Here is a 22,009-nt window from a genome sequence, read left to right as displayed (position 1 = left end):
GCTCATTATTGGAAGTAGGAGAGACCACAAAGAGGTGGGGACAGCAGACTTGAAATCCCACATGGAAGAAATCGAGACAATGGACTCAGGAAGACATTCTACAGGCAAGAAAATAGGCGCTTTGAAAGAATGGACGTGAGCGTTGAGTTTATACTTGGGTAGGGTAACAAGGAAAGGGTTTCTGGCAGAACATTGTGACTTACACTTATGGAGGGGCAGAGACTGGGCATAGATGTGAGAAGGAAGTGGTAGCAAGACAATTACAAATAAACCCAAATAACTCCAACTGGAGCATTCGAAAACCAGGACCTCCTCGACACCAAGATCAAGTGAGCCGGATATGGAATGGTGACGATCGTGAGTGAGTCACATCTAGTTGGCAATGGCAGGGAGTGAGCCATGGTTGGCAGGGAGAGCACAAGTAATTTTCTTAACAAGTCGGCATAAAATGGTGAGGTAAGGTGGTTTAGGGAAGTCCATGTTCATTGTGAATATGTTTTGAGAAGGCACACAATAATCTATTCTACCACTGAGAACTTGTACATCTGAATCTTTGCAAATTTGAGAATTAATAAAAACAACCAAGACAAAGCTGGGTTTGGAGGCCAGCTTTGATTACATGGTCTGCCCAGTAGAGGCCATAGCTGAGGGGTCTCTACCGTCAACAATGGCCTCTCCTGGGCAAAGCATCTCCCACAAACAGGTGGAGGCACAGGACCCTGCTGCTCTCTCATCAAAGACAGGTTGGTGCCATCTGTTTTCTTCTGCCTCTACTTAGGTCTGGCTCCCTCTATTATTTCATCCCTCTTACACCTTATCAGTCCCTCCAGCTTGTACTACTTCTTGCAGCAACCCCCTCTTTGTGAAACCCCCAAAATGCAGGCTCAGTGCATGCTTCTGCTCCTCTCTTCTTCGCGTTTGTGGAACCTCTTTCCTGAGTCTGATCAATATCCTCTTCCCTGCAGCGCTTCAACTTGGTCATCACCATCACCACACCACCATCTCAGGTCATCTTCCATCCCTACACATGATATTTTCTATCCTCATTAACCCTCTCCTATCTCTTCCCATCTACATGCAGATTGATGTTTCCTTCCCTCTTCTCTCTCCTCCTGTTCATCCCATAGTTGCATCCATCTGTTATCCCATTGCTTCAAAGTCAGTGCAGTACCTTCTACCCCCATTCTTTCACCTCAAGCCTAGTCTTTGTAAACACAAAGAAGTGCACACGGATGTTAAAATAGTATTTTGCATGTGGAACCAAGCAATTTGAGGACTGATTTGAGTTAAATTATTATTACCCCTTGTGGACAACTTGATTTCAATTGGATGTTATATTTTGAACACGAATTGGAACATGAATCGGAAAACGAACCTGTAGTGTAGCTGTATTTTGTGTCTGAATCTGTCCCAATCGTGCATATGCAGAGAGGAGTGAGATAATTGTTTTATCTGTCCGCTTGTCTGTCCGTCAACCAAATCTGAAAATCATTCCAAACAGGAAACTTACTGTTTTAAGGATGTCAGAAACTCATAAAGGACACAAACAGCAAGCAAGAAGAACTAATATAACGTGTTATGGTGGTGTAAACTACGCTGCATCAATGGCGGTAAACTTCCGAAAGAACGTTTTTTTCTACCACCTTTAGAATCTTTATTTTATTTCAATTGAATGATGTTCATGACCACTGTAGAGCACAAATCGTCTTTTTGGCACTTTCAAACCCCTTTCGTTTAGCAGTAGTTTGACAAAATATTGCACAATGTTACGTCATCACAACCAATCAAATTTGCTGCTCGCAAACCCAACCCATGCCCTTGTTCTCAAGACTGCGCCAGGTAAGGTGTTATATGAACTCAACCCATGCCCTTGTTTCTCAAGACTACAGTGGGTAAGGTGTTCTATGAACTCAACCCATGCCCTTGTTCTCAAGACTGCGCTGGGTAAGGAGGTCTATGAACTCAACCCATGCCCTTGTTCTCAAGACTGTGCTGGGTAAGGAGGTCTATGAACTCGACCCATGCCCTTGTCTCTCAAGACTGCACTGGGTAAGGTAGTCTTTGAACCCAACCCAAAAGCAACCCATGCTCTTGTTCTCAAAACTGTGCTGGGTAAGGTGTTCTATGGACCCGAGCCATGCCTGGGTTTGGAGGCCAGCTTTGATTAGTTGGTGGTTGATTTCAGTAGTTGATATGCAAATCCTATTCAGATTTCAAGTCAATCAGATGAAAATTGAGGATTTTAGAAATTTGAAAAAAGTGGTTGACCTTCGGCCTATTTTGACCTTTTGGCCTATGATGACCTTGTGACCTATGGTGATCTCAAAAATAGTTGATGGTTGAATTCAGTTCGCTGATATGAAAATCCTATTCAAATTTCAAGTCAATCGAATGAAAATTGAGGATTTTAGGAATTTTAAATGGTTATTGACCTTTAGCCTATGTTGACCCTGTGACCTATGTTAATCTTAAAAATAGTTGGTGGTTGATTTCAATTAGCTGATATGTAAATCCTATTCAAAATTCAAGTCAATCGGATGAAAATTGAGTATTTTAGAAATTTGAAAAGGTTGTTAACCTTTTGGCCTATGTTGATCTCCAAAGTAGTTGGTGGTTGAATTCAGTTCGCTGATGTGAAAATCCTATTCAAATTTCAAGTCAATCGGGTGAAAGTTGAGGATTTTAGAAATTTGAAATACAGTGGTTGACCGTTGGCCTATGTTAACCTTTTGACCTCAAAAATAAATAGGATTCTGTCGTACGACCAACTCCACCATTCGGTGGAGTTTAAAATTTGATGGAGATCAGTTTAAAATTGTGACCTGTAGGCAAGAATAAGTGCGCAGACAGACAAACACACAAACTGGAGTGATCAACATACTTGTCAAAAAAACATTTTTTTTCGAAGTAAGAAACGGACTCAAATTCAATACCCACTCCTCTGGCGAGTGTAATATCAATGCACATCTACACCATCATTACTGTGGTGTTTCGAGAAGTTTTCTCCCTCTCTCCTCTCTCCTCTCTCCTCTCTCCTCTCTCCTCTCTCCTCTGTCCTCTCTTTTTCTGGCCTTGCTCCTGCCTGCTCTAGCTCCTCTATTTCTTCCGCGTTTTCAGTGACACGGGATTTTGGTTTCTCTAAGTGATTGAGTTGATCAGTGTGCTGATGCTAAGGGCTCCAGCTAGGCCGAAGCACAGTAATGCGTGTGAGAGATCTCCATCAAGGACCCTTTGAGAATGTCTGTAAAATTGAAATGTAAGGTAGTCGTTACCATCATTAAACAAAGGAGTGTAGACTGTAGAATACAGATGATTCTGATTGCAGAATGGGCCATACCTCATTGGATTGATCAAAAGCAGGAATACATCTGAATGTCCATGTGGTGCTTTTTGGGTAGGCTCAATTAATCGGATTTAAATTGTAAACTGGAAGAGAAAGGAGGGTAGGGGATGTGGAAGGGTGAAGGATGGAAGGGAAATAAGTTTTTGGGAGAAGACAGTAAGAGGAGAGAAGGGACGTCCAATAAAGCATATATGAACGTTGTCGTCCGCCATATTTGCCTATGTAATATATAGATGTTCCCTTATTGCCCTCGCCAGAGGAGAGGGTATTGCATTTGAGTCCGTTTGTTACTTGCCGGAATAGATTCCGGCAAGTTGGTTGGTTGGTTTGTCTGTCTGTCTGTCTGTTTGTGCGCAGTACTACGTCTACATCGTTCCACATCGCATCGCCATACTTTACACACATATTTGCCTTGCCCTGGAATAGACTGTGCCCAATTTTTAACACTCTAGGCCCAAGGTCAAGCTCAAGGTCACCCAAAACGTTTGAATTGAACATCAAATTGAAGCCCCGCCCTTAGGGCAGGTACCGTTGCTAGTAATATATAATGGCGATACAACAATTTTTACCGCTTTACTTTGAAGAACGGGAGTGAAGGGGGAGGAGCGTGTTAATATGTCTGGTTGAAGGCTTTGGGTGGTGAGGGAGCTTGAAGCCAGATTTTAATCTTACAGCCGCCATGTTGGTGCTCGCCGTCGCTACAATGCGAAGCGGAACACGCCTCAGAGCTGTCACATTCACAATCCGTATGTCGTATGTACTCCCTATACATGTTTCCTTCATTGTAAAAACTACCAAGTCAACAGTTAAAAGGATTTTGAGCCGATAGGTGTTATGGCCTTGGCAAGATCGATGGAGACCGATGTGTTAGCTTATACACCACCCAAACAGCTATGTGGAATTCTCTCATGTAGGGATTAATCCCACGTCGTTTGAACTTTGGCAGAGGTCATTATTTACTTTTAATGATGTTGATATACGAATCAAAAAGAAGATAATTGGTTTTGGGTCGTCCTTTCCGCATATCTCGTGGGATTGTGCGTTGGAGAGACGACCGTAATGGCAGGGAGTGGTTGGCAAATCAAAAAAAAGAAAAGTACATTCCGGCAAGTCCTCGGTCTCTGACCGATTTTTCATTACTTGCCGGAAAAGATTCCGGCAAGTATGTTGGTTGGTTGGTCTGTCTGTCTGTTTGTGCGCAGTACTACGTCTACACTGTTGTGCATAGAATCGCCAAACTTCACACACATATTTGTCTTGCCCTGGAATAGACTGTGCCCAATTTTTAACTCTCTCAGCCCAAGGCTTATGACGTCATAATTCGATAATTCGACAAGTACAAAACTTCATCCAATCAAGATGCAATTTCTTGAGCACCATGTCTGCATAAACTGGCGGAGGAAAAAAATAATGCTGACGTCATCAGTCACGTGGTTTGGCCGCCATCTTGGAAAAACTGAAAAAATTTGCATCTCTATATCTCTGAAAGTGCTGAATAGAAAAAATTGAGACATGGCTCATTGGAAAGAACTCTCCATGGGGAATAAAATATGTTAATGATGATGTCATAGGTGCCTCCATTATGACGCCATAATTTGACAAGTACAAAACTTCATCCGATCAAGATGAAATTTATTGAGCATAATCTAGGAATAAATTAGTTTAGAAAACAAATAATGATGACATCATCGGTCACTTGGTTCGGCCACCATCTTGGAAAAACCGAAAAACTTTGCACTTCTATATCTCCGAAAGTGCTGAATAGAAAAAATTGAGACATGGCTTGATCTTGATCTTGACCCCATCCCCTCCAGCTTTATCAAGGCCTCCCTTCCTGCTCTCTCTCCACTTATCATTGCAACAATAAACTCCTCCCTGTCTACAGGCATCGTCCCACCATCCCTCAAAATTGCTGCTGTTACCCCCATTCTGAAAAAACCTGGACTAAACCCTGACACCCTAAATAACTTCAGACCCATCTCCAACCTACCCTTTCTGTCAAAGGTTTTGGAACGCGCTGTAGCCACTCAACTCAAACATCACCTCTCTGCCAATAACCTGTATGAAACATTCCAATCCGGATTCCGCTCCAACCACAGTACTGAAACTGCTCTCCTCAAAATCGCCAACGACCTTCTCCTCTCCTCTGACGCTGGCAACCTCAACATTCTCATCCTCCTCGACCTCAGCGCCGCCTTTGACACCATCGATCACACCATCCTCCTCACCCGACTTGAAACCACCTTTAACATTACCGGCACTGCCCTCTCTTGGATTAAATCATACCTCTCTGACAGACGTCAGTTCATCTCCATCAATAACTGCAAATCCCCCACTGCTCCCCTCCCCCAAGGTGTCCCCCAAGGTTCAGTTCTTGGCCCCCTCCTCTTCATCCTTTACCTGTCCCCCCTCGGTCACTTAATCCGCCGTCATGGTCTCCAATTCCACTGCTTCGCCGATGACATCCAGCTTTTCATCTCCACCAAGTCCATCTCCACCGCCACCCACTCTATCCTGACAAACTGCATCACTGAAATAAAATCCTGGCTTCAAATCAACTTCCTCAAACTTAACTGTGATAAATCTGAAATAATCATCATTGGCCCAAAAACGCTCACCAAGTCCACCCATAACTTTGCCCTCAACATCGACGGTTTCCCAGTATCCACCTCCCCTCACATCCGGAATCTTGGCATCATCTTTGACCAAACCCTCTCCTTCGACAAATACACTAAACAGATCACAAAGTCGGCCTTCTTTCACCTGAAAAACATCGCCCGTCTCCGTCCATCCGTCTCCTCCGTGGCTGCAGAAACCCTCATCCACGCCTTCATCACTTCCCGTCTGGACTACTGCAATAGCCTCCTCTATGGTTCACCCTCAACAATCACCAATAAACTCCAATACATTCAGAACTCCGCTGCCCATCTACTCACCCATTCCCGGACCCGTGACCACATCACCCCCGTCCTTTACAAGCTTCACTGGCTCCCCATCTCCCAGAGAATCCAGTACAAAATCCTCCTCTTGACCTACAAAGCCCTCCATAACCTGGCCCCATCCTACCTGGCTGACCTCCTCTCCAGACACACTCCCACCCGCAACCTCCGCTCTGCTGGTACCAACCTCCTGACCCCCCCCCCCCCCCCCATCCGGACCAAATTTAGATCCTGGGGGGACAGGGCCTTCTCCATCGCTGCTCCCACCCTCTGGAACTCGCTACCTCACACCATCAGAGACTCCTCCTCACTCACCACATTCAAAACATCACTCAAGACCCACCTGTTCAACACTGCATTCAACATTTAACCCACAGCATCTAACCCCTGACTATCTCCTCTCCTTCTCCCTCCTTTGTGCTTTGAATATTTCCCTATTGATTCTTTTTTTTTTGCAATTGTTTTTATGTTTTGCTATGCATTATGTTTTGCACTCTGTCAAAGCGTCTTTGGGCTTCCTGAAAAGCGCTATATAAAATAAATGCATTATTATTATTATTATGGCTCATTGTAAAGAACTCTCCCTGGGGAATAAAATATGTTAATGATGATGTCATAGGTGCCTGACGTCATAATCATAATATGACGTCATAATTCGACAAGCACAAAACTTCATCCGATCAAGATGAAATTTCTTGAGCATAATCCAGGAATAAATTAGTTTAGAAAAAAAATGACGTCATCGGTCACGTGGTTCGGCCGCCATATTTGTTTTAACACAAAAGCCTTAAAAACCGCTGAAAATACATCCTGGTGAGGGTTTGCAATCTCTGATTGTTCTTTTTCTTGTTTATTATTGTGTATTATGCAGGATTAGCTGGGCACACTCTTTATAAACATTGTGACTTTTTTTTTTTTTTTTTTTTAGTAAAATGTGATGCATGGCTTGTTTTCGTTTGAGTTTTGGTTGTGATTTTTGCCCAGCACTGCAATTCATAGGTTGGGTTTGGGTGGTGCTCATCCTAAGTTGCCCTTAGGGCATTAATGATGATGAGATCTGAGAAGTACCCCACTCTTTATGGAGCATTGGGGCTCCCGAAGTGGTTTCTTGGCATGGATTATGCTGGGTGGTTTGCCATTGCCTTCCCAGGAGGGCATTAACAGTCAGCCACCGTACATGGACTGGCACCTCAGGCAGACAGGACCAGATGGGACGGGCAGTTTGTCTCCTCCCTGAAGGTCATTGGTGAGCCAGTTTGGCCCATTGAATGGCCAAATACTGCATGCTTATGAATGGAGTAAATTGGATTCATATGCTTGCCTAATATGTGGGTTAAGTGAATTCGTTGTTTGGTGATATGTGAGTTGAATCATTTAAAAAGGTACGTGACTGGCAAGAAGGGCTGAATTCCTTTGCGTAGATGTTTTAACGTACAAAAGTAAAAGAAAATTTGTAAACTCTTTATCTCCAACAGGGCACATGCTTCTTGTCAGGAAGCCATTATTCCTCCTTTGTTGTGGGCTGCGACCTCTTACTGGTGGCACTCATTCCAGCTTCGCAGCCCATAAAATGCTCAACTCCACAAGTACCAAACACTCGGCGATTACTGCGACCACCTTGTGTCCAAGACACAAAGGCTATCCTCGCTCGTTCCCACCTGCTGACCAGGATTTCGACTTTTTCCTGGTACTTGATTTTGAGGCAACGTGTGATCATCACAAGCAAATAGTTCCCCAGGTATTTTCTCCATATATTCTCAGATCTTCCTGCACTCCATTTGTATATTTTTTAAGAAGTGAATGAGATTCATGAATGAGTTTTATTATTTAAACTAGAGGAAGGACCAGGACTGCAGTACACAATTGGTGCATTGATTTGGAACAGGGGATTTGAATCTGTCACCTCTTTTAGTGATATTAAGTGTTGAAACCACACGTTAAGATGATGTTAAATTGCATTGACTGCTTTATTGACGACTTTGAGTGTCAAACGGTGATCGGACAGCCACTCGGAACACCAGGTCACACGGCATTTGTTATAATATGAATTCTCATATGAGGACGATTAACGCAGGAGGAAGCCATAAGGTTCATGAAGCCTGCACAATGGTTTCCATCCGCAATGTTATATCCTTTATATAATGTACGTCAAGCAAAGAAGCAGAACGTACCATTTTTAAAGTCTTCGCTATGACCCGGCCAACCAAACTTGACAAGAGGATCACATGATGGAACTTAAGTGTGTTTTGCTTGGCTCTTGGTTTTTTCCCTTCTACCCCGAACATAATACTGTCTAACGTTCTAATTCCCCACCCCCCCCCCCCCCAAAAAACAAAAAAAACCAAAAACATTTATTTTATTTTCTCCACGTGTACTGTTGTCTCATCCTGTATTTTCTGTCCAGGTGTGCTGTTCGCCCCACCCCCATTATCTCCTTGCCATCCACCGTTTGCCCTGTTCACGTGACTCGTGGTGGTCCCTCTCGGCTCTCCCCCCGTTGGTATTTTTGTGCATATAAGATTGTTCATAGTTCTGTTTAAATATTTTTAAATATGTTTAACCTTTCCCCTTCTGTTTTTTATTCAGTGGTATATTACAACACGCTGTTTTTCTTCCTATTTAAAAGGCTTTTCTCAATTTCCTCTCCAACTCATTCCACTTCAAAAAAAAGAAATTCAATATCTTATACGTCTCCCTCACTACATGGTCTAAATTCACATTCATTCCATCCCTCCTCCATCATCCTGAACCGGATTGCTAACTTGAAAATCACAACAAACCCAATTTGTTATCAATGTTCGTCTTTCATTAATCATCCACTTTCTAAACTCCCCTCTTGCCCCTCCCATCCAAATCCCCCCCCTTGCACCTACACTCCGAAACTTCCCCCTTACCCCTCCACTCTTAAACTCCCCCCTTGCCCCTCCACTCCTGAACTCCCCCCTTGCCCTTCCCCTCCTAAACTTCCCCTTTGCCCCTCCCCTCATAATCCCCCCCCTTGCCCCTCCACTCCTGATCTCCCCCCTTTCCCCTTCCCTCCAAAACTCCCCCCTTGCCCCTCCCCTCCTAAACTCCCCCCTCACTCCTCCCCTTCAAAACTCCCCCCCAATCCCTCCCATTCAATTCTCCCCCCATACCATTCCTCTCCAATTCTCTCTCCTCCCCCCTCCTCCTCCAAGCTGCCTCCTCCCCACTTCGTCTCCCTTCTATCTCATACCTCCACCCCCCCAAACCTTCTACTTTCCTCTGCCCCCCCTCAAACAACCCCTCACTGTGCCGCATCCCTTCACCAGCAAACCTTTCATCCTCCTCATCCTTCCCTTTCTTGGAACTCTTCTGCAACATCTGAAACACTATCAACTGCTCTCCCTACCTCCCCCTCTCATCCTTCATCTTACCCTACTCCTCCCCCTCTCTCTTCATTAACGGTATGGACCTCAAACATCCGGGGCCTTCGCTCAAACCTGACTGATCTCTCCATACAGGTTGCTTCTGACAATCCAGACTTGATCTGCTTAACAGAGACTTTCCTCCTTCAAGATGTCTCTGATTCCTTAATATCTCTTCCTGGTTACTCCCTCCTCCGGTATGATAGACCTGAGCCTCGGCCTGGTGGTGGGGTGGCTATCTTTGTCAAAAACTCTCTTCCTCACTCTCCTTGCACTGCTCTCTTTCCTCCTCACCCGCAGGAGTACCTCTGGTTACGGCTTCCTCTCCGCTCCCACCTTTTGTTCATATGTGTTCTGTACCGTCCCCCAAACAGTGATGACTCCATCTACATTTCAATGTCTGACAACATGGACCAACTTCTATCCACTCATCCCAACTCTCTCTTCCTCATATGTGGTGACTTCAACTGTCATCATGCCACCTGGTTGGGTGTGGGTTCCTCTCTCACTAGTCATGGCACCTCAGCAAAGGACTTCTGTGACTCACTGGGATTGACACAATCTGTCAATTTCCCGACCCGGATCTCAGCCAATGGAGTATCTTCTCTTCTAGACTTGGTTATGACAAACTTCCCTGCTAATGTCTGCTGCTCTTCTTCTGCTCCAATCGGTTCTTCTGATCATGTGCTTGTCAAAGTGGACATCTCTCTGGCCATTCTCAGAGAGCCTCCTCAGCGTCGGCGAGTCTGGCATTTCACTCAGGCCGACTGGGACGGTCTTCAAGCAGCCATCAATCGTCTGGATTGGTCTCCCATCTCCACTGCCTCTGACATCAATTCTTCCTGGGAATTCTTCCAAAGCAAACTGATCTCTCTCATGCACAGATTTATCCCATCTCGCCTTCAATTGTCTTACCCTTCCTCCCGTCCATGGTACACTGAATCTTGTGGTGAGGCAGTTGCCCTGAAACAACTTGCCTTTGCCTCTTGGAAGGCTAATCCAACTGAAGGAAATCTCAGTTCCTTCCACCAAGCTCGGAACAAGTGTGTGTCTACCCTCAGGAGTGCCAGGAAGCACTATCTCTCCTCACTCAAGAATGAACTCTCAAACCTGTCTCCTTCCTCCAAATCCTGGTGGCGTCTGGTCAAATCCGTTTCTGGTGTTTGTTCCCCCTCCATCCCCTCCCTTACCTCAAATGGCCACACAGTTGACATCGCACGTGACAAAGCCGAATGCCTCAACTCTGTGTTCGCCTCGAAATCCTTAGTCCCAAACCCATCTCTCTCTGTTCCCACCTTTCCCAGTCGAACCCAAATGCTCCTGGACTCTGTGTCCTTCTCTCCTGACAAGGTGGAGGAGTTTTTGTCAAACCTCGACTCTGATTCTGCAACTGGACCAGACGGCATCAGCCCACGGGTCCTAAAATCCTGCTCTGCCGCTCTATCTCACCCTCTCTCTGTTCTTTTCACCCTATCTTTTGCTCAAGGTCATCTGCCAGCATCCTGGAAATCAGCTAACATACCGCTTTACACAAAAAAGGTGCAAAAACAGATCCTTGCAACTACAGACCAATCAGCCTGCTCCCAATTATCAGCAAAGTCATGGAATCCATCATTGCTTCGGATATGAAATCTTTCCTCTTCTCCAATGGCTTGATCTCTGATCATCAATTTGGTTTCAGACCAGGTCACTCTACTCTGGACATGCTGCTTCTGCTGTCTCAACAATGGATGGAGGTCCTGAATGCCAAACAGGAAATCAGAGCTGTCTCCCTTGACATATCAAGGGCCTTTGATACGGTCTGGCACCCAGCTCTGCTCACCAAACTCTCCTCCTATGGTATCCATGGAAATCTCCATGCATGGCTTGCGGACTTCCTCTCTGGTCGTAGTCAACGTGTGGCCCTGAATGGATTTCTCTCATCTCCCCTTCCTGTTCAGGCTGGAGTTCCCCAAGGAAGTGTGCTGGGCCCTGTGCTTTTTCTGGTCTTTATCAATGATCTCTCTGACTCTGTGGAAAATCCTCTCTATCTCTTTGCTGATGACTCCACTCTCTGCCGCTCCATTCCTCTTCCCTCAGATAGGCAGTCTGCAGCCTCCTCACTCTCTGAAGACCTGGACAAAATCACAGACTGGTCAAACAAGTGGAACATGTCTTTCAATCCTGCCAAATCTCACTCTCTTACTATGTCTCTCCGAAAAGATCGACTGGACAACTCTCCCATCTACTTTCTCAACAATCCTCTCCAAGAAGTTCTGTCACTCAAGCTTTTGGGTCTCACTATCTGCCATGATCTTTCTTGGGAAAACCACATTTCCAAGCTGGCCTCCAAAGCCAGTCGCCGACTGGGCATCCTCCGTCGTGCGAAGTCCTTCCTCGGCACACCTGAGCTCCTCACCACATACAAGGCTTTCATCCGCAGCTCAATGGAATACTGTTCTCCCCTATGGGCTGGTGCTCCTGCCTCACACCTGGCTCGGCTTCACGCTGTTGAATCCAAAGCTTTCAAAATCATTGGAATCTCCCGCGATGAAGCTATCTCTGAGGGCCTTTCACTCACTCACCGCAGGCAGGTAGGTGGTCTTTCTGTCTTCTACCGACTCCTCTCCGGCCTTGCTCCCCCAGCTCTCTCCGTGCTCTGTCCCCCAAATATTCCTACAGGTCGCACAAGATCTGCCAGCAACCCTCTGATGGTTAAACTGCCGAAATCTCGGCTCTCTGCTCACCTTCACTCTTTCATTCCTCTTTTCTCCCGCCTGTGGAACAAACTCCCACACTCCCTTCAATCCCTCTCCTCCCTCCAGGTCTTTAAAACAGCTGTTCACCACCATCTCTTATCTTCCCCCATCCATAACCTTGATCTTTTCTACCCCCACTAATTCACCCCAGATCCACCTTGTTTGAAATTCCAACTTATTTCCTGGAAATCCTGGCAGTGTCCATATGTTTATACCTCTCCCACCCCCCCCCCCTTCACATGCCTCCCCCCCTTCACATGCCTCCCCCCTTCACATGCCTCCCCCCCAAAGCCCTCTCCCTCCCACAGATCCCTCGATGTCTCCATGTCTCTCGGTCCCTGCTCTCAAATGTTGTGTTTGTGTCCTTCCCCCTCTCTCCCCATCTTGTCTACCGCTCCCGATGTTATTTGTTTTATGTGTCTGTCTTTCTGTGTGATTAATTTTCGCTCTTTCACGAGCCTCGATCTTGTATACAAAACAAAACAAAACAAAAAAAAAAAAAAAAAAAAAAAAAAAAAAAAAAAAAGTTATAGCGACCTCATTTGCCTCCTCCCCAAAGGGCTATTCCACCTCGGGCGATATCCATGTTAAGGTGTATATCCGTGTTTAGATATCTAATTGTGACGTTTTTCCAAGGCCGCTTCTATTTATTAAGGTGGGTGGGTGGTTCATGTGCAGCCACCCGGCTGCTGGTTGCATCATTTTTCTGTGGGCACGTCTGCCGCTGATGTAATGCCTCTCTATAACCAGGTATCTGGGATTCATTTTGCCGACCTCGGAAGGATGACAGGCTGAGTCAACCCCACCTGGCGTTAATTCAACGGGATTCGAACCCAGCACCTTAGGATTTTACAAAGGTAATAACAACACCAATGATAATAGCATGATATTAAGTTTATTACAAAACAATATTAATACAAATAATATCCCCTCTCCCCAAGGGTTTTTCCTCCTTGGACAAACGTTGTGTTAACATGAATAACGATGGTATTCATAGAATACTTACCCTGTGCAGTCAACTTGGTGCAAGCCAACTCTTCTATTTTTGAACGTTTCTTTTTTTTTGATCCAATATGGCTGCCAGACCACGTGAGCAATGACATCATAAATTTATATTCTCTAAATAATTGTTGCATAGATCATGCTCAATAAATTTCAAACTGATCAGACTAAGCGTTGTCCCTGTCAAATTATGACGTCATAATTATGGCACCAATGACGTCATCGTTAACAACACCTATTCCCCATATGGAGTTCTTTACAATGAGCCATGTTTCAATTTTTTAAATGCTGACACGGCACACACTTTACTTTACTGAAATGCAGACACAAATGTCATATTTTCGTCAAAAATCGTCGGAATTTCGCCAGATCTGTTTTGGTCGTGTGTTAATATACCTCAGCGATTGACAAATCTGAAATCAGAATTTTATTTGAGGTCAAAATGACCCCGTGAGGTCGCTCCGTACTTTGCCTGCTCGTCATGTGCAGTGTGATACTTAATTCCATGCCCACTCTAGAATACTCTTCTTTTTAACGCAATAACGACTTCTAGCCTCCAAATCGTACATCCAATCATCTTGAATTTTTGCACACTTGTTACACTTCATTACCTCTACTATAATATAAAGTTTCACGTCGATCAATGCAGCGGTTCAAGAGTTATAATTTTTTAAAGTATTTTCGTTTAATTATTTATATCTGCCAAACCACGTCACCTATCGCAAATTCCAAAAGGTAATTTTAGTAGACTGATATGCTGAACACATCTGTGAAGTTTCCCCGCGATGGGGTCAAAAATGAGGGAGGAGCTGGGTTTTAAAAGTTTATGCTTAAAAACGTCATAACTCCGAAACCATGTGACACATGACGTCATGCTTCATGACTTTTTTGTTCGTCATGGGTATGCGATTCTGCCTGCAAAGTTTCGCCTTGATCTGTTCAGTCGTTTTGGAGAAAATTGGATTTTAGTGGTTTTTCAGGCTTTCCACTTGAAACAATATGGCGTCCGAACCACGTGACCTACGACGTAATTATCATTTTATTTCTGCATCAATTTATACCAAAAATATGCTCAAGAAATTTCATCCTGATCGGATAAAGTTTTTTACTTGTCGAATTATGACGTCATAACAGCGGCACCTATGACGTCATCATTCACATATGTTATTCCGCATGGAGAGTTCTTTGCAATGAGATCTGTCTCAATTATTTATGTGCAGCGGTTTTTGAGATATCGAGGTGCAAAGTCTTTTGGTTTTTCCAAGATGGCGCCAGTACCACGTGACCTGTGGCGTCATAACATTCACTAAAATATTTTACAGGAGGAGGCCCTCCTGTGGTGAAAATTTCATGTCAATCGGACCAACGGTTGCCGAGAAAATGAAATCTTAAAATGCAGACACGGACGTACGTACACACCCGAATGCTTAACCCTGCCTTTCGCTTCGTGAGCGCAGGGTAACTAGAACGGCACTCAGTAGCGAGCATACCTCCACCTGGTTGGCCATATCACTCAATGGTGAAGAATCACTTAAAAAATTATACTAGCTGGATCCGGATCCGGGTCTTCACCAAAATCGAATCTATTTTTCCATGTCACACACACAACCTGTACACCAAGTTTCGTCCAAATCCGTCCACAACTTTTTGAGATATTTTGTTCACAAACAAACAGACAAATGGACAGACAAACAGAAAGACAGGGGTGAAAACATAACCTTCCGTGATGGAGGTAAATATGTTATTGTGACTTTTTGTGAGGCAAACCTACCAGAAGTAAAAAAAACAACAATAAACACAAACATTTGATTAGATGGGGTTTTGTAATCGTGTGTGTGTGTGTGTGTGTGTGTGTGTGTGTGTGTGTGTGTGTGTGTGTGTGTGTGTGTGTGTGTGTGTGTGTGTGTGTGTGTGTGTGTGTGTGTGTGTGTGTATATATATATATATATATATATGTGTGTGTGTGTTTGCATGTTTGTGCGTGGGTGTGTGTATGTGTAATAGTGTGTGTGTGTGTGTGTGTGTGTGTGTGTGTGTGTGTGTGTGTGTGTGTGTGTGTGTGTGTGTGTGTGTGTCCAGGCTATAACTTTATACCATTTGAGCTATTGTCATCAACTTTTCATCAAAGCTTTATTATGATAATATGGAAAAGGCAAATTAATAATCTTGTCAAATGGTAAAAATGTCAAAGGTCAAGCATCACATAAAATCATCAATTTTCATCCGCTTGACCTGAAATTTTAAGAATTTGTATATCGGGTCACTGAACTTGGTCCACCAATCAAAAGCTAGAAGCTGATTTTTTTTTTAGATCAAAAGGTCAAAGGTCAAGGTTGCATAAAATCATCAATTTTTGTCCAGTTGACCTGAAATTTTAAGAATATGCATATTGGGTGACAGAATTGATTCACCAATCAAAAGCTAGAAGCTGATTGTTTTTTTAATCGAAAGTTCAAAGGTTAAGGCTGTATACAATCAACAGTTTTCATTCAATTGAGTGCAAAATTTCAATTTACCATTTGAGTTTTGTCATCAAATTTTCACCAAAACTTTATTATGAGAATACGGAGAAGGCACATTCATAATTCTGTCAAAAGGTCGAAAGGCCAAAGGTCAAGCATGACAAAAAATAATCAATTGTTATTCGATTGACCTGACATTTTAAGAATTCGTATATTGGGTCACTGAACTTTGTCCACCAATCAAAAGCTAGAAGCTGATTTTTTTTAGATCAAAAGGCCAAAGGTTATGATTGGGTAAAATCACCAATTTTCATCCAATTGACCTAAAATGCATCGAATTTGCATATATGGTCAATTAATTGGTTCACTAATCAAAAGGTAGGAGTCAATTATTGTTGTTTTTAGATCAAAAGGTCAAAGGTCAAGGTTGCATAAAATTGTCATTTTTCATCCAGTTGACCTGAAATTTTAAGAATTTGCATATTGGGTCAGAATTGATTCACCAATGAAAAGCTAGAAGCTGATTGTTTTTTTAAATCTAAAGCTGAAAGATCAAGGCTGTATAAAAATCATCAATGTTCATCCAATTGACCGCAAATTTAAATTTACCATTTGAGTTTTACCATCAAATTTTCAACAAATCTTTATTTTGAGAATATGGAGAAGGCAAATTAATAGTTTTGGCAAAAGGTCAAAAGGTTACAGGTCAAGCATCACATAAAATAATCAATTGTTATTCGATTGGCCTGAAATTTTAAGAATTTTTATATTGGGTCACTGAATTGGTCCACCAATGAAAAGCGAGAAGCTGATTTTTTAAATCTAAAGCTCAAAGGTCAAGGCTGTATAAAATTATAAATTTTCATTTTCTATTTTTTTAAACTTTTCGTTATTTTTAAACATATGAAATAAGAAGAAGACGTCTGAATACAAATGGACGCGGACGGACTTTGCATTTTCAGATGCTTTCTAGTTACCTTTTGAAACAGTGGCTAATGCTGCTTAACACAAAACTAAAAGGGAGGAAACCTGACGTTATTAAGGCATCATACGAGCCGAGATCTATATACCCCACAGCGGACACTAACATGACACTTCTTCCTGCTGCTCCCGTTGGTGTACTAGTATCTTAAATAGACTGTACAGACCCGGTTTGAGGGGCTAAAGACGTATTGTAACCTCTCCTTCACTGCCCACTCCCTCTCTCTCTCAACCTCCCCACTCACCCCAAAGTATTAATCATAATAATGGTATTGTGCTGTTTTCGTTGAGATGCCACATCCAAACTTGACTGAAATACGCTGTACATCCTCACACGGGGGCTTAGTTGATGTAAAAGGGAAGGGTATAGTCATGACCTTCAAACTCTCGCTTCCTCTAAATCCTTCCACCTACCACTTGGCACACGTCTTGGTCCGACGCAGTTGAGTGTGAGAGACCATAATGCTGAATTGACTGCGGGTAACGATGCAATATTATTTAAAGTTTGCACTGTTGTTTGTTACAATTTACGAGCACTTGGCCCGTTGCACTTCGCGTCGCCCCATTGTGTGCTTAGTGTGCTCGTTTCCTCGACAAGTGATTCAAGACATAAATACCTCGGATTTTAAAAGTGACTTACATGTACCTATCTCCTTTTTATTATTATTTTTATTGCACTGTATGTAAGTCGCTTTTATTGGCTCTTTATTAGTTGAGTGTAATTTGTTTGACATTTATGTCTTCCCCTGGTTCTATGTGCCACATTGAGTCTGCAGTGCCATTATTTTGTGCGCATGTGCCACAGCCATCCATCATCTCAGGTGTGTGTATATTTTTACAGTGCATTCAGAAAGTATTCAGACCCCTTCACTTTTTTCACATTTTGTTATGTTGCAGCCTTATGCTGAAATCGTTTAAATTCATTTTTTCCCTCATCAATCTACACTCAATACCCCATAATGACAAAGAGAAAACAGGATTTTAGAAAGTTTTGCAAATTTATTCAAAAGAAAAAACTGAAATATCACATTGACATAAGTATTCATACCCTTTGCTATGATGCTTGAAATTTAGCTCAGGTGCCTCCCATTTCTCTTGATAATATTTGAGATGCTTCTACACCTTGATTGGAGTCCACCTGTGGTAAATTCAATTGATTGGACATGATTTGGAAAGGCACACACCTGTCTATATAAGGTCTCACAGCTGACAATGCATATCAGAGCAAAAACCAAGCCATGAGGTCGAAGGAACTGCCTGCAGAGCTCAGAGACAGGATTGTGTCGAGGCACAGATCTGGGGAAGCCTACAAAAAAAAACTCTGCTGCTTGAAGGTTCCCAAGAGCACAGTGGCCTCCATAATTCTTAAATGGAAGAAGTTTGGAACAACCAGGACTCTTCCTAGAGCTGGCCACCCGGCCAAACAGAGCAATCGGGGGAGAAGGGCCTTGGTAAGAGAGGTGACCAAGAATCCGATGGTCACTCTGGCTGAGGTCCAGAGATCCTGTGTGGAGATGGGAGAAACTTACAGAAGGACAACCATCACTGCAACACTCCACCGATCTACGCTTTATGGCAGAGTGGCAAGACGGAAGCCTCTCTGCAGTGAAAGACACATGAAAGCCGGCTTGGAGTTTGCAAAAAAGCACCTAAAGGACTCTCAGACTGTGAGAAACAAGATTCTGTGGTCTGATGAAACCAAGATTGAACTGTTTGGCTCCCACGGAATATTGTTTCTCACAGGATTAAACAGTGAAAGCCCACTCACAATGTCTTGGTAATCTCTGGATTTCATGATGCCATGCACACATTCAAGGCACCCAGTGCCAGAGGCAGCACAGCAACCCCAAAACATCACTGAACCTCCTGCATGTTTGACTGTAGAAATGGTGTTCTTTTCTATTAAGGCTTCATTTTGTTTTTTGTAAACATAGAGATGACGTGCTTCACCAAAAAGCTTTAATTTGGTCTCATCTGTCCACAGCACATTCTCCCAGAAGGATTTTGGCTTGTTCAGGTGTGTTTTGGCAAACTCCAGTCGGGCTTTCTTATGTCTCTCTCTCAGCAGTGTACTGTATGCCCTCCTGGGTCTCCTACCATTGAACTCCCTTGTATTGAGTTGGCGCCGGATGGTACAAGTTGAAACTGTCGTACCTTGTGTCTGAAGGTCTGCTTGAATCTGTTTGGCAGTTGATCAAGGTGCTTTCTCCACCATTCGAACAATCCTTTGCTGCAAGCTTCGATCACGTTTTCTCTTGCGGCCACGTCCAGCGAGGTTGGCAACAGTGCCATGGGCCTTAAACTTCCTGATAATAATAATAATAATAATAATAAAAATAATAATAATAAAGGAGTCTTATATAGCCCCATCAAGCAGAGTAAACTACCCTCATGGCGCTTTACATTATCATGCGAACGCACACACACCGCACACACACACACACAAACATACACACACACAGACACACCTTCACTCTTGCCCTATTCCTCTCCCTCCCCATTCAAAACCCACAGATGTGTACTCCCCCTCCTCCTCTCCTCCCTCCTCCGCACATGTACACAGACATACTCTCGATCTCTGTCCCACCTCAAACCAAAGGGAAAACAGGACTTAGACTTTGAAAGACTTGTGAAACAGATAGGTTTTGAGGGAGGTTTTAAAGGCAGGAAGAGAGTCAACATGTCGAACAGAGGAAGGCAAGTCATTCCAGAGCAGAGGTGCAGCAAAGGAAAAGGATTTCTCGCCAAAAGTGATAACATTGCGTACGGTGGATACAGGAACATCTAGGTCTTTGGAGATGGACTTGTAGGCCTGCGATTATCCATGCTTGGCTACAATCTTGTGTCTGACCTCCTCAGACAATTCTCTGCTTTTCTTTCTTTTCTCCATGCTCATTGTGGTACACTCTGTGACACAAAACAGCAGAATGACTCCTTTTCTCGATTCAAACTGATTGAATGAGTGATTTTTTAAATATTGCAGACACCTGCAACTCACCACAGGTGAGTTCATTTCCAAAGTAAGGGAGAATCACCTGCTTGAAATCTAATCATTTCTAACAACTTCCAAAAAGGTGCCAATAATATTGTCCAGGCCAATTTATGATTTATGTGTAGAACAAGCTAAGATTTAGTGATTTTTTTTCAGTTTTTTAGCTCACCTGGAACGAAGTTCAGGGGAGCTTATGCGATGGCGCGTCCTCCGTCCGTCAGTCCGTAAACACTTGAAACTTCTTCTCCGAAACCGCTGATGGGATTGCAACCAAATTTGGCACAAATGATATTTGTTGTGTTGTGACTAAAGCTTATTCACGGCATTAAAATATTGGGGTCTAAGTGGGTCTACCGGGGGTCAAAGTGGATCCAGGTTTGATCCCCCAAAATAGGAATTTGCTTTTTCCTCTAAAACTACACACATTATTTCAATGAAACTTCACCACAACATTCATCACCCGTGATGTACCGAAGTTTGTTCATGGCATTAAAAAGGATTTCCCCTTTGGGGGTTGAGGAGTGGTCAAAATGGGTCCAAGTTTGACCCCTCAAAATAGGTATTTGCTTCCTTCTCAGAAACTATACATGCAATTCTGATGAAACTTGACCACAACCTTCATCATCCGTGTTGTACCAAAGTTTGTTCCTGGCATTTAAAAAAAATGGGGTCTACGGTGGTCTATGGGGGAGGGGAGGGGCGCTTGCCCCCCAAAAATGCCATTTGCTTTTTTCTCAGAACCGACACACACAATTTTGATGAATCTTCACCATAACCTCCATCATCCATGATGTACCAATGTTTGTTCACGGCATTGGAAAAATTGGGGTCTGAGGAGGTACATGGGGAGGGGGGGGGGGGGGGGGGAGAGGTTGCCCCCCAAAATAGGTATTTTTTTTGTTTGTTTATTTGAAGTCTTATGATTATGTTAGTATTATTCTACATGCATGTCTTCTAGTCTATGTCTATACCCTGTCTTCTAGCAAGCATTGCAATTGGTTTAAAATACCCTTAGTCTGTGCAGTATACTGTTTATTCGACCAGGTGAGTGCCAGGGATATTGCCCCTATGTTTTTGTTTTTTTCCACTGCAAACCAAAGAAATATACATGTGGATACCAAAATATTTTTTAATTTCAACAATTTTCTGGAAGAAATGGCGCATTATTTGAAAAAAGTGCAAGGGTGCTAATATGTTTGGCCATGACTGTATATATATATGTATGTATGTATGTATATATACACAGACTTGGCATTTAATATGGAATATTTTTTTTGTGGGGGTGAACTTACTTTTCAAGATGTCTTAGAACCAAAAGTTCATTGGAATTATGTTGAAATTATTCTAGATTTTGTTAATGTGACCTTTAAAAGAAACAAAAACCACATTTGACATTTCGAAACAAATAAATTGATCCTTCAAAGTGATGTAAACTGATATCGAACTCAATTCATGGACAGTACTGTGTTAAACTTCTGTACGTTTTCCAGAAGTATCTCTTTATTTTGCACATTAGCCAAAAATTTTTTTTAACAAAAACAAAAGTTAAATTACGACTGGGATTACAGACAGTAAAATTACAGTTCAGTACTTCGTGTAACCCCCACGAGCATTCAGGAGAGCACGTACACGTAGAGGCATGCTGTTCACGAGATTTGCCAAGGTTTGGACAGGAATCGCTTGCCATGCAGTGACAATAGCCTGCTGCAATTCACGCACAGAGGTCGGCTGCTGATCCAAGTGGTCGATTTGACGCGTTAATTCTGCCCACAAGTTCTCTATCGGATTCATATCCGGGGACATGGCAGGCCACTCCATATGCTCGACACCACGGTCAGCAAGAAAGTGTTGGATCATGCGAGCACGATGAGGCCGTGCATTGTCATCTTGGAAGACAAAGTTTCCTCGAAAGGCTGCACGAGCAAATGGAAGCAATGTTTCTTCCAGAATGGCCCTGTACTTGAACTGGTTCAGGTTTCCATTCAGAACAACCAGGTCAATTTTGCCCCCTGCATGAAAAGCAGCCCAAACGGTCACCCCACCACCTCCAGCTTGGACTCTTGGCACTATACAATCTTTGTTGTAGCCTTCCTGCACTTGTCTGCACACTCGGACGCGGCCATCTTGACGATAGACCAGAAATCTAGACTCGTCACTGAAGAT

At 43.3% G+C, this 22,009-nt stretch overlaps 1 protein-coding gene across 9 annotated transcripts in view; it reads left to right on the top strand.

Moving 5' to 3' along the window:
* LOC137425176 (ERI1 exoribonuclease 3) overlaps positions 1-22,009 on the top strand; it is a 317,378-nt gene that overhangs the window by 44,281 nt on the left and 251,088 nt on the right. For all 9 annotated transcript variants that reach the window (XM_078773403.1, XM_078773392.1, XM_078773408.1 and 6 more), the window contains exon 2: positions 7,758-8,020. In XM_078773403.1, the coding sequence (XP_078629529.1) occupies positions 7,763-8,020 (258 nt within the window). In that variant the 5' untranslated portion in view covers positions 7,758-7,762. The remainder of the gene's footprint in view (positions 1-7,757; positions 8,021-22,009) is intronic.

Source organism: Myxine glutinosa, chromosome 1 (assembly GCF_964187855.1).
Source record: "Myxine glutinosa chromosome 1, kmMyxGlut1.1, whole genome shotgun sequence".
In the NCBI taxonomy this organism is placed as follows: domain Eukaryota; kingdom Metazoa; phylum Chordata; class Myxini; order Myxiniformes; family Myxinidae; genus Myxine; species Myxine glutinosa.
The sequence above is the reverse complement of the archived record's forward strand: the minus strand, read 5'-3'. Positions and strand labels throughout refer to the sequence as shown.